Source organism: Pteropus alecto, unplaced genomic scaffold (assembly GCF_000325575.1).
Source record: "Pteropus alecto unplaced genomic scaffold, ASM32557v1 scaffold392, whole genome shotgun sequence".
Taxonomy (NCBI): Eukaryota; Metazoa; Chordata; class Mammalia; order Chiroptera; family Pteropodidae; genus Pteropus; species Pteropus alecto.
Genome location: NW_006431933.1, coordinates 808559 through 822611, shown reverse-complemented (window position 1 = coordinate 822611; position 14053 = coordinate 808559). Strand labels below are relative to the sequence as shown.

Sequence of the window (14053 nt, the reverse complement as noted above, 5' to 3'; positions counted from 1 at the left end):
TTAACGTCTTAAAACAACAGAGTCTTATAGTCCTGTAGGTCAGACATCTGGTGAGCTCTACTGGTTTCTCTGTTTTCAGATCTCTCAAGGCTGAAATCAAGATGTTGATTGGGTTGGGCTCTGAGAAAGAAGCTATTTCTAGGCTCATTCAGATTGTTGGTAGAATTCAGTTTCATGTGGTTATAGGAGGTCAAGCTCATCTAAAAGCACCCACATTTCCTGACTCGTGGCCTTCTCCATCTTCAAAGCTAACAACAGTGGAGCAAGACCCTGTCATACTTTGAATTTCTCCTGCCTCTTCTTTCACTGTATCACTCTGACTCTTTTGCCCTCCTTGTCCACTTTTAAGGTCCCATGTGATTACATTGGACCCACCTAGAAAAGCTTCAGTCCATCTACAAAGTCCCTTTTGCTATATAAGGTAACTTATAGGCTCCAGGGATTAGAGTGCAGAAATCTTCAGTGGGCCATTATTCTGCTCCATCTCTGAAAAACCATAAGCTGTTCTCATTGTAATAACCTTAACTTAAAAAAATATATATCTTTTAAGTTATGGTTCCTATGTACAATGGAATGTTACTCAGCCATTAAAACAGTGAAATCCTACCATTCACAATGACATGGATGGACCTAGAGGTTATCATGCTAAGTGAAATAAGTCAGACAGAGAAAGATAAATACCATATGATTTCACTTATATGTGGGATCTAAGGAACAAAAAGAACAAACTAATGAAAAACAGACTCACAAATATAGAGGACAATCTGGTGACAGACAGAGGAGAGGATGGTTGAGGGGCTAGGAGAATGGGGTGAACGGTTAAAGAAGTACAAATTAGTAGTTGATAGATGGTCATGGAGATGAACATGACATAGGGAATGCAGTTAGCATTAATATATTGGCTAGGTAGAGAGCCAGAGGAGAGAAAGAGCAATTAGGGGAATCATTACATAAACTATATAAATGTCTAACCAATGTACTATATACTTGAAACTAATAAAATAAAAATTTTAAAAATTAGTACTAAATGTAATATATGTATCTTTTAATGATAATAATGGAATGAGATCTAACCCTGCCCAGAAATCATTCTTCTTTAGTTCTAGAAAAATCATTTTGAAAATAAGACCTTTTGCCACTCCCTGAGTTCTTTAATCTGCTTTCTTTTTCATTACATCCATCACCATGTATGTATCTGTCTGTCTGCCTCCCCTTCTGGAAATGTGCTCAAGGAGCAGGTGCTGGATCTCATTCCTCTTTGTGTTTCCAGTACCCAGCATGCTGCCTGGGATGCAGTAAGTGTTTAATGGACGCAGAAGAAATAGACACTAATTGTTGTATGCTCAAAAAATGGCGATAAGCAGAGTTGGTGGAATTTTTTTTTCTTGAAGAGGATTCTCTATTAATAATGTCAGTAAAAAGTTTAAAAATCCTTCATGTAACTCATAAGAACAGAGAGTAGAATGTTGATTACCAGGGGCTGGGTATGGGGGAAATAGGGAGATGTTTAAGGGTACAAACTTTCAAACTAGTAGTTAAAAAAGTTCTGGAGATGTAATGCACAGCATAGAGATTATAGTCAACAATACTGTATTATAAATTACAAAGTTACTAAGACATTAGATCCTAATTGTTCTCACCACAAACGAGAAATGATAATTATGTGACGTAATAGAGGTGTTAGCTAACGCTAAGATGGTAATCGCATTGCAATATATAAATATATTAAATCAACACATTGTACACCTTAAACTTATACAATGTTATGTAGCAATTATATCTCAATTTAAACTTGCCCATAGTCACACAGCAAGGTAATGGCACAGTTCAACAGACAACTTGAACTCAAGTAGTCTGTTGAGAAAGCCTGTGATGTTCACACCTATACCTCTTGGAGTACTCTGTTACCTTTGAACCATTTCTCAGAGAAGCCGACCTTGTACACACATTTGAAAGATGAATAGGATTAGCCAGGTAGGTGGTGTGGGTGGGAGAAGGTGAGAGTATAATAGGGTGTTCCAGATTCTAGAAGCAGCTGGAGCTAAATATATGGGTAATGTGAAGCCTCTTGGTGGGAATGCAGGTTTTGAGGAGGGGTATGGTGACAAAGCAAGTCCCTGCTTTTTGTGTGGGCAGCACATGAATGGCAATCTAAGTCTGTAAGTGCAGCTGGGAAAGGGGGCCCTACCAATTACAGGATCAACCTGAACCTACTGCGTGCTGCTCCAAGCCCACAGGAACAGCTCTACTGGCTTGTCTGTGATAGATAGCAGCCAAAATCAAGTTGTGAAGCAGTTGGTTGTTTTCTGGGTCAGCTTACAAAATTAGTCCTGTCCCACACACCCTCCCTGATTTCCCCAAAGGCACTCTGTGTGGATTAATCTAACCTTTTCCTGTACCTAATCATGCTTCTGGTACCATCTCTTGGGATAAAAAGTTGTTTAACACCCCTGTTACAAAGTTGTACTTTTTATTTATTTACCCTAAATTTACCCCCTTGTATCCCTTCAGGGCTGTCTCTTAGTTTCTTACATTTCTGAGGTCTCTTGATCTTATTTTGGACTGCAGGCAAATCTCTTTGTAGCCTGAGAAAACCTTTTGTTAGTTTGCCTTCAAAAAGAAGACTTTCCTTTGCTTTACCCATTTCAATTGTCCCTCTTGGGCCTATATGGGTCTCCTGCAGCTTCTTTGACATGAGATGGCAAGAATTTAAGTGTTCCAGGTGATGACAATGCATTGTGATTTTGCAGAGCTTAGGATGACAGAATAGGGAGTTGTCATTTTTATTGTTGTTTTAGGTGAGGAGCAGATGAAACTGACTTTGGGGGACTTGTCTTACGCCTGATGATTTACAGTATGCTTCCTGATGGTGTTTATCATCTTGTTGGTTTTTTCTTCAGTAAGATTCTAGAACTGAGAGCTTGGAAGCTGTCACTCTAAAAAGAACCATTTTTTAAAATTAAGATATTTGTCTCTCAGAATGGTCATCTACCACTTTTCCACTTAGTCATGTGGCATTTTGAACTTTCCCTAGAGTTGTTATTGGACTAACAATTAATTACCTGAAGGAAAGAAGTAATATCTGCAAATGGAGACATTTCCGTGCCCTCTTTCTTCCATATGAATTATAAAAAATTTGAAATAAAGTTAGTCTCTGGGATCTCTCATTTTTTATTCACTCATCCACAGAAAGGCCCATTTAACTAAGCCATTTCCATATCTGTCACTAAACATTCCTCACATACCCTGGGGACTTCATTTTTAAAAATAATCTTTGCCTTTGGAAACATTTGGAATTTAAATAGTGCTTCCTAATATCCCTTCCTCTATTTGCCTATGTCTTTACCTTTTTGGAGGTCTCCAACTAATCCTTGCTATTTCTATTACAGGTGGAATTTACATTCACTGAGATTTAGAAATACTTGTAATTGTGGCTAAACTTTTATTTAGTTATTGATGATTGTCCCTCACTTGTAGAGTTGCCTCTCCATGTAACTTTCAAGATGATAATGATAAAAATGACTGCTTCCCAAGCAGTCTGTATTTTCAGACCTTGTCATATAGCAATGCCCTCAAATTGCTGCAGTCAGTCCACTTTTTAATATTAATTTTGCTGCTTATAATATACAAAACAAATTTCCTAAACCTCAAATGAATGTTCGATCTTGCCAATTATGTTGAAAGTTAAATTATGGGAATGTTTGAGTTGGAAAGGCATGAGAGGAGCAGTAAAGGAACTTACTACTTGAGGGTAGACAAAAGAACAGAAATGGTAGTTCTGGCTCCATTTCCCCTGTCCACTGCCCCCACCTTCCTAAAGCTGGTAGGACAACAAGTTACTGCACCACCTGGAACACAATGCAAGTCCCTGGATCAGGACCACCAAGAGCCCTGGGCTTGTTTGTCAGGAAACAACCAAGCATAGTTTCCCCAGGCCAGCTTTGAGGGGGGGTCTGGAAATTTGTATTTGCAGAAGCTTCTTTAATATTCTTTATAAATCAATTTTGACCTGTTAGGATCTAGACTACCTTAGGGTAATTAATCTGCTGAAAGGAACTTTGAGAAAAATTACAGTAAGAATGCCAAAAGAAATTTTGTACTGTGTTGAGTTGATCTACCCACAGACATAACCAAGCTGTTTCACTTTGGGGATTGATTTGCCTGCCTTTTGGATTTATTCAATTTCTTTAAAAAAAATATTACCTCCCAATACATCTTTGATATTTTAGTGATATAGGATGTTTGATTCTGAGCTCAAAATAATTAAAAATTATGGTTAAAGAAAGCTTTCCCCCCTATATGAATCCCTTTTCTAAAACTCAGCATTTGTCTTCTTGTTTGTTCCTAGGATGGTCCAGATTCTGCTGGAGGAAACCGGACAAAGCAGGAGAGTGCATGGCTGTTCAGGCTATGGTACAGCTTTGACCACAAGTATCCTTTTAAGTGGCTTCCCTGAAACATTGATGATAAAATCCTCTTTTTGAGTTGTCAGTGAATGATTTCTGATAAGTAAGGAAAGATGTGTGGTCAGTCCTCTCTTGAGACTCATGCAATGCTCATTCAACCACAGGTAGTTCTGGTGAGCATCTCTCTGGCCAAGAGAAATGTTTGCACATCATTAGGTTAGACAATTCATGGCCTGGTAGACTCATGTGGCCCTTCAGAGCTTTGTTTCCAAGGGGAATATGCCTGTGTAGGTGAATTAGTTAAAATTACACAGTGAACCATGCTGTGGTCAAGAAAGTAAGTGGAGCTCGGCCAATTAATCTGTGGGGGAGGCTAATTCCTAATGGCTGAATCAATCCTGGCCAAGTCTGATCCAGGCCTTAACTGGGCCACATGCAGGGCAGACTCTGTTCTAGTAGATCTGTTTGGTCCCAGGTAAAAATTAAAAACCAAAAAGTTAAACTCTCGTGGTTTCTTAAGTTATAATAGTGAACAAATTGGCAGATAGCTAGCTTATATATAGTCTTTGGAGACTTGTAAAATATTTAAAATTTTTTATTGAAGTATAAATACATATAGAAAAGTATACATATCATGAGTGCTCAGTGAATTATTGCAAAATAAACACACTCGTTTAACCCCAAACAGGTCAAGAAACACAAAATTAACCAGGCCACCTCATGCCATAACCCAATTACTACCCCTTTCTCTTCCCCAAATGTAGCTACTCTCCTGACTTCTAGCAACACTTAATAGTTTTTACCTGTTTTTGAACTTTGTGTAAATGAGATTAGAGACAGACAGACAGAAAATATCAGTGTCTGGTTTATTTAAATTGACATTATTTGTGTGATTCATCCATTGTGTAGCTCTACTTCATATATTCTCATTGCTATACAGTATTTCATTGTATGAATATACCATAATTTATTTATGAATCTATTGTTGATGAACATGTAGATTATAATTTGGAGCTATTATGAAAAATACTCCTATGAACATTCTGGTACATGTCTTTGGTTCAATTTTACATACATTTTTGTTGAGAATATACCCAGGACTGAAATTTCTGGGTCATAGGACATGCATAAGTTCAACTCTAGAAGAAAGTGCCAAAAAAATTTCTACAAAATAGTGGTACCACTTTACACAAGCACCTCTAGTATATGAGAGTTCCAGTTGCTCCATGTCCTCACCATTGTATTGTCAGTCTTGTTAATTTTGATCATGGTAGTGGGTTTGTAGTGGTTTTAATTTGCAATTATCTGATGATTAATAAGGTTGACCACCTTTTCATATATTTACTGGCCACTTGGTATGTTCCTTTATGAAGCATCTGTTCAAGTCTCTTGCTCATTTTTCTATTGGTTTGCCTGTCTGTTTCTTACTGATTCATAAGAGTTCCTTATATATTCTGGATATATATATATAATGCATATTACTAGGCTTAGTATTTTGTAATTATATGTGATAAAAATATCTTCTCTACTTGTGACTTGCCTTTTCACTTTTAAATAGAATTTTTGATAAACAAAAGATCTTCATCAAATTTATTTATTGATGTTTTCTGTTCTGGTTAGTGCTTTATGTGTCCTATTTTAGAAATCTTTGTCTGCCTCAAAGTCATGAAGCCAATTTCCTATGTTATCTTTTGGAAACTTTATTGGTTTTCTTCTGTGCATCTGTTTTTTTTTTTTTAATTGAGTAACAGATAATGGCAATGAAAAAGTATAGAAATAATTTGAGATGCTCTAGATGAGGTTATCATCCTTCAGAGATGATTTAACTTTCATTGAATTAGTGACTAGGCTAGGGGCATTAGTAATTCCAGATCACTTTAGTCCAATCAGGAATAAAGGTAATTTGAAGCTGGGCTTCAGTTCTTGTGAAGGTTAGTCTGTTTTCCACTTGACCTTTTTTCTAGGGTTCCAACCTAGAGCCTAGGGTGTTTATATAGTATTCCTCAGAAGGCCCTGAGCATGGGTTTTTGTCAGATACACTCTATCTTTTTGAGTCTGTCAGATGCTCTCTTCAGCTTCTGAAGTGCTTCTGGGGAAAAGGTGTACACCAAATGCTAGGCTCACTTCTTGGGTTTCCTTCTCCAGATTCTAGCTCTCTTCACTGCCATGGTAGGTTTCCAATGCCATTAAAGCAGAAGATTTTGTTGTGTTTCATCTTGTTTTATTTTGCCCAGCCATTTTAGTTGTTCTCAGTGGAAAGGATGGTTTAAATTACTGTTTGTACTATTGTTTGTTACTAAGTGAAATAGAGCCCCCAGGGATATTTTAAAGCTATACAAATTTGGCTACATTGTAATTCAGAATGCATGATACTCACTGGGCTTAGAAAGGATGTAGAGAAAATTGGAGAGAGTTCACAGGAGAGTGACAAAATACTAAAGGGATGAGACATTGATTCTTCTTAGCATTTAATGCTCCACTTTCAACAATGAGCAGATCATCTAGATCAATAAGAAAACATTAGACTTGAATTACATTTTAGACCTAATGATTCTAACAAACACATACGGAACATTCCATCCAACAGCAGCAAAATATACATGCTTCTCAAGTACACCTGGAACATTCTCCAGGACAGATCTATATGTTAAACCACAAAACAATTCTTAATAAATTCAAGAAGATTGAAATCATATCAAATATCTTTTCCAAACACAATATTATGAAACTAGAAATCAGTAACAGGAAAATTGGACAGTTCACAAGTATGTGTACATTACACAACACACTCTTGAATAACCAATGGGCTAATGAAGAAATCGGAAGGGAAATCAAAAAAATATCTTGAGATAAATTAAAATGGAAATACAACATACCAAAACTTATGTGATGCAGCAAAAGCAGTTCTAAGAGAGAAGTTTATAGTGATAAATACCTACGTTAAAAAAGAAAGGCCTCAAATAAACAACCTAACTTTACATCTCAAGAAACTAGACAAAGAACAAACTAAGCCCAAAGTTAGCAGAAGGAAGGAAATAGCAAAGGTCAGAGCAGAAATAAAATAAAGACTAGAAAAACAATAGAAAAGACCAATAAAACTAAGAGTTGGTTTTTTAAAAAGATAAACAAAATTGACAAACCTTTAGTTAGACTAAGGAAAAAAGTGAGAAGACTCAAATAAATAAAATATTGAAGTGAAAGAAGAAACATTACAGCTGATACTACAGAAATACAAGGGGTCATAAGAGACTGCTATGAATAATTATACACCAAAAACTGGACAACTTAGAAAAAATGGATAAATTCCTAGAAACATATAACTTACCAAGACTGAATCATGAAGAAATAGAAAATCTGAGCAGACCAATAACAAGTAAGGAGATTGATCCAGGAATCAAAAACTTCTCAACAAAGAAAAGCCCAGAACAAGATGGTTTCACTGGTGAATTATACCAAACATCTAATTAATAATATCTTTTCAAACTCTTCCCCAAAAAATAAAGAGGAGGGAATACCCCCAAACTCATTTTATGAGGACAATTACCCTGATATCAAAGCACAACAAGGACACTACCAAGAAAATTACAGTATCCCCAATGAACATAAATGTAAAAATTCTCAACAAAATACTAACAAACTGAATTCAACAGCACATTAAAAGTATCATACACAATGATTAAGTGTGATTTATCCCTGGGATGTAAGGATGGTCTAACATAAACAAATCAATAAATGTGATACACTACATTAAAAAAAATGAAAAATAAAAATCATGTGATCATCTCAATAGATGCAGAAAAACTACTTGACAAAATCCAACATCCTTTCATGATAAAAACTCTCAACAAATTAGATATAGATAGAATGTACGTCAACATCATAAAGACCATATACAACAAGCCCACAGATAACATCATACTCAATAGCAAAATAGCCAGAAGCTTTTTCTCTAAGATCTGGGTCAAAGCAAGGATGTACACTCTTACCACTTTTGTTCAACACAGCACTGGAAGTCCTAGCCAGAGCAGTTGGGCAAGAAAAAGTAACAAAAGGCATCCAAATCAGATAGGAAGAAGTAAAAATAGTAAAATTGTCTTTGCAGATGACATGATCTTATATATAGAAAACCCTAAAGACTCTACCAAAAATTTTTTTAAAATAAATTCACTAAAGTTGCAGGATATAAAATTAACATACAAAATTCATTGCATATCTATATACCAACAACAAACTAGCCAAAAAAATTTAAGAAAACAATCTCATTACAATAGCATTAAGAACAGTAAAATACTTAGGAATAAACTTAAGAAGGTGAAGATCTGTACACTGAAAACTAAAAAAAAAAAAAAAAAACATTGATGAAAGAAATCGAAGAAGATACAAGTAAATGGAAAGGTATCTGTGTTCATGGACTAGAAGAATTAATATTGTTAAAATGTCTGTACTGCTGAAGATGATGTACAGATTCAGGGCAATCTCTATCATAATTCCAATGATATTTTTCACAGAAAAAGAAAAAAAATCCTAAAATTCGTATGGGACTTAAGCAATCTTGAACAAAAAGGACAAAGCTGGAGGCATCACATTTCCTGATTTCAGATTATATTGCAAAGGTGTAGTCATCAAAATAGTATGGTATTGGCATAAAAACAGACATACACTCCACTGGAACAGAATAGGGACCCTAGAAATAAACCCTTGCACATAGAGTCAACTAATCTCCGACCAAGGTGCCAAGAAAACACAATGGGGAAAGAACAGTCTCTTTAATAAATGGTGTTGAGAAAACTCAATATCCACATAAAAAAATGAAACTGGACCCCGTCTTATGCCACTCACAAAAATTAGCTCTAAATGGATTAAAGATTTAAATGTAAGACCTGAAACCGTAAAACTCCTAGAAGAATACAGGAGAAAGCTCCTTGACAATGGAAAGCTCTTGACAATGATTTTTTGAATTTGACAGCAAAAGCACAGGCAACAAAAGTAAAAATAATGTAAGTGGGAATACGTCAAAATAAAAATTTCTGCACAGCAAAGGACATCTTCAACAAAATGAAAAGGCAACCTATAGAATGGGAAAAATATTTGCAAACCATATATCTGATAAGGAATTAATATCAAAAATGTATAACTCCTACAACTCATTAGCAGAAAAACAACCCAATTAAAATATGGGAAAAATACCTGAACAGACAGTTTTTCAAACAAGACACACATGGCCAACAGGTACATGGAAAGATACACAACATCACTAATCACCAGGGAAATGCAAATGGAAACCACAATGAGATACCACCTAACACCTATTAGTATGGTTATTATCAAAGTCAAAAGATAACAAGTGTTAGGAGGATGTAGAGAAAAAGGAACCCTTATATAATGTTGGTGGGATTGCAAATTGGTAGAGCCATTATGGAAGACAATATGGAGGTTCCTCAAAAAATTAAAAATAGAACTACCATACAATCTGGCAATCCCACCTCTGGGTATATATCCAAAGGAAATAATATCAGTATCTCAAAAAGATATCTGCACTCCCATGTTCATAGCAGCATTACTCACAGTAGTGAAGATATGGAAACAACTTAAGTATCAGTCAATGTATGAATGGATAAAGAAAATGAGTGTGTGTGTGCATGCGTGTGTGTGTGTATGTGTGCGTGTATAATGGAATATTATTCAGCTTTAAAAATGAAGGAAATTCTGCTATTCGGGGCAACACGGATGAACCTGGAGGACATTACGCTAAATGGAAAAGCCAGATACAGAATGACAAATACTGCATAATCTCACTTATATGTGGAATCTATGAACGTCAAACTCATAGTAACAGCGAGTAGAATGGTGGTTGTGCCAGGGGCTGGGGTGTGGGGGAAATGGAGAGATGTTGATTAAAGGACAGACTTTCAGTTGTAAGATGACTAAGTTCTGGAAATCTAATGTACAATATGGTAATTATAGTTAATTATACTCTATTGTATACAGGATATTTTCTAATAGAGTAAATCTCGAGTGTTCTCAACACACATACATAATGCTAACCATGTGAGGTGATGGAGTTGTTAATTAGCTTGATTATGGTAATTATTTTACAATTCATACATGTATCTAAACATTTCATTGTATACCTTAAATATATACAATTTTTATTTGTCAATTATACTTCAGTAAAGCTGGGGGAGAAATTGATTCATTGAAGAGTAACAGGAGTGATCTCTAAAGTCTCATCTGAATGTAAATTTTAGTGACTTTGAGATTTTCACTTTTTTAGTTTGGAGCAGAGAAACTAAGAAGAATGTAACCAGGTATAACATGTCTGAAGAATTAGATGAGGAAGGTGCCCATGATTCTATAGCTCTATAGATGATCGAACAAGAAAAAGTGGGCTTTCGCTGCATCAGAGGAGTTCAGCTGGACATGAATAACACCGACAGGCTGGCAAGAGGGAGTGTGGTACCTTCTTCCCTGAACTAGCCTGGAAATAGGATAGATGGACTTCCAATTTAAGATGAGAGGCTCAGCATACACATATACCTCTCTTCTCCCCCACCCCCACCCCCCCGGCTCATTGAAATCATAGAGGAGATATTTTTGACTACTTGAAAGACCAAAGGTAGAGGGAATTATAACAAATTATAGTTCAAGACAAAAGTGATTCTTCATCCAGTTTATCCAGTTGATTTATTAAAGAATGTTGTTAGAACAGCTAAAACAGGTACTTCCTGTATCAACAGATCAGCTGGTAGCTGTTAATTTTCTCTTCAGGCCATAGCTCTCTAAAGAAAGTAGAGATGCTGACTGGGGAGGGCTTGGTAGAGAAACACATCTTGAGGCCACCAAAAATTTTCACCCTAGAGTAAACCACCTCTCCACTTTGGCATGGTAGAAATCCCCACCTGCCTGGTGAACTGAGAAACTGAGTAAAGACATGAGGATGCGGGTGCCAAAGTAATTAAACAATTCCAAATATTTTAAAATTTTTCTAATAAGATTATTAGAGTTGAGAGGCTTTTCAAGTCATGATTTAAGAACAGGTTATTAGAAAAAATGGAGCAATCAAACAAGAAGAAACTCTTGGAAATTAAAAATAAAGTTTCTGAAATTAACCAAAACCCATAATACATGATTTAATTACATGGTAAAGACCAAATTGTTGATCTGGAAGATAAAGTTGAGAGAAAAAAATCTCTAAGAATTTGAGCAAAAGTTAGAGATGTGTAAGAGAAGAGTTTCAAGATATGTAGGTTAGACCCAGATGATCCATAATTATTTAGTAAGATCCAAAAGGAGAAGATAGAGACCATGGAGGAAAAGTAGTACGAAAGAAATAATAGAAGAAAAAAATCTCTTAACTAAGGAAATCTCAACTTGTCTACAGAGAGTAAGGGTCTATCTAGTGTGACCAGGATGAATGGATATATTATAATATTCCATAATTATAGGAGGAAAAATAGGACTCTTCAAGGCTTACAAAGAGAAAAACTGGAAGCCTGCAAACGACAAGAATCAGACGTGGCATCAACAAAATTGAATATTAAAATACCATATGCATTTTCAGAGGTGTAGGTTGAAAAAAGAAAATCTGAGCCTAGAATTCTACACCTAAACTGTTAATCAAAAATGAGCAAAAAGAAAAAAAAAAAGGAGGGTGGCTTTCGGGCATGCAAGAATTCAGAAAGTGCAGGCTAGAACAAGGGGAAAAAGCAGCATAAGGATTAAACAAAACAAAATCCAACTAAGTGGCTAATGTTGAAGAAACAGTGATTTTTTTATAACTCAGAAGAAGTGAACAAGATCAAAAAGAGATTAAAAATAGACCCTTTATTTAGCAAGACACTCAATGTTCTGAATAACAAAGTTTAAATGACATTGTATTATATTTCCTTTAATAGTGTTCTAACCACTCTACTTGGTTACAGTAAATAATATTCATATAATAAGATTATTACAAATGCTGCTTATTGGTTTTTAACATTTAGACTCAAACAATAGATGAAGCATAGAATATTTACTTATAGTTATAAAACAGAATGCAAATTTTATATATCTGCCGTATAAAATTAATTATAATAAAAATTAGATAAGCAAAATTGAAAAGAAGAGGGAAGAGTATAAATTGATTAAATTTGCCATCCTTCATAGGAGGAAGTTAAAATCCTCCTCTGACTAAAGTTTATAAATCAAGAAATAGGAGAAATATGTATTCTATAAAGTTGTAATTGTAATTACCAGAACTACTGAGTGGGAGACAGACTTGATGTTTCATTTTTGCCCTTCCAACACTCTGAATATTTAAAAATCTATATATGAATGCTTTTCCTCTTTTAAAGAAGTTGTTAGGAACCTTTCTCTATTTGGGGTAGAATACCGTCATGCATTTTCAGAGTTGTAGGTTGAAAAAAGAAAATCTGAGCCTAGAATTCTACACCCAAATTGTTAATCAAAAATGAGCAAAAAGAAAAAAAAGAAGGGTGGCTTTCTGGCATGCAAGAATTCAGAAAGAAAGATCTTGTCTTTGAACTGCCTGAGGCAGCAAACTGAAAGGTAGCCTCTGGGTTCCCATGTGACTCTTGTATTAGTCATTCTACAAATCCAGTTGTCAGCTTCTGAGTTAAAAACACATATAACTGATAGACCTGTAGGGGCTGTTCCCAGGAACAGTGTTAGAGGACAGCAGTCAAAGAGGGCTCATTCTGTTTGTAAAGACTTCCAGCAGAGCCCACACATCCTACTTTGTTGAGTAATTCCCATCTTGAAGTATGCCCCAGTGTCTCCCTTTCATCCCCTCCTTCCTATAGAGAAGCTTTTCCTTTCTTGTGATTCTCTAAATGAAGACAGGAAGTGATGGTGTTTGGAGTAGTCATCTTCTTGGGTACAGATGTCTGTGACATATTCTCACCTTCCTTCAAAGTCTCTTGGCCGTTCCTGCATTTGAGGTAGCCATGGGAGTCTCCACCTTTTCCATATTGCTTAGGCTATGGATATCAGAAATGGTCCTGGCTCTATTTTAATGTGACATGTGCTTCATGGTGCTTCCAACACAGGGCTATACATTTGGCAGCACAAATAACCACATACTGACAAACCCTGAGCTCTCCACATAACAGTTGACCTTTATGTTAGAGTAGTGGTCTCAACCGATGGTGAGTTTGCTTCTAAGGACATTTGGCAATATCTAGAGACATTTTTTTTGGTCACACCTGGGGGAGGGTTGGGGGTGCTACTGGCATTTAGTGGGTAGAGGCCAGGGATACTGCTTCAATATAGAGGAGTCCCCTACAACAAAGAATGATCTGGCCCAAAATGTTAATAATGTCAAGGTTGGGAAACTTTGTGTTGGAGAGTCTGGGAGAGAGGCAGCAGGTAGTGAAGAATAGTCCTGTGTGAAAAGTTGGGAGATTTAAGTCTGAGTGAATTTAGTGAAATCATTTCACCTCATCAAGTCTCAGTTTCCTTTTTTTGTAGCAGCCCCAGGTTACCCCTGAGGTCCTGTCCAATTCGACCATTTTCTATAATGTGATCTCTGAACAAGAGTAGTTTAACAAGAACCCTTACAAAGAACCCAGGGTGAAGGAGACCCAGGGGCTGCAATGTCTCCACTCTAGGTAAACTATTTCCTGTTTCCAAGACATGATGATTGTGTG

General features: G+C 36.1%; 1 protein-coding gene across 4 annotated transcripts in view; it reads left to right on the top strand.

Moving 5' to 3' along the window:
* The window catches only part of SLC9A7 (solute carrier family 9 member A7), a 146030-nt gene that overhangs the window by 126841 nt on the left and 5136 nt on the right, over positions 1–14053 (top strand). For all 4 annotated transcript variants that reach the window (XM_015585561.2, XM_015585560.2, XM_015585562.2 and 1 more), the window contains one exon: positions 4349–4431. In XM_015585561.2, coding sequence (XP_015441047.1) covers positions 4349–4431 — 83 coding nt within the window. The remainder of the gene's footprint in view (positions 1–4348; positions 4432–14053) is intronic.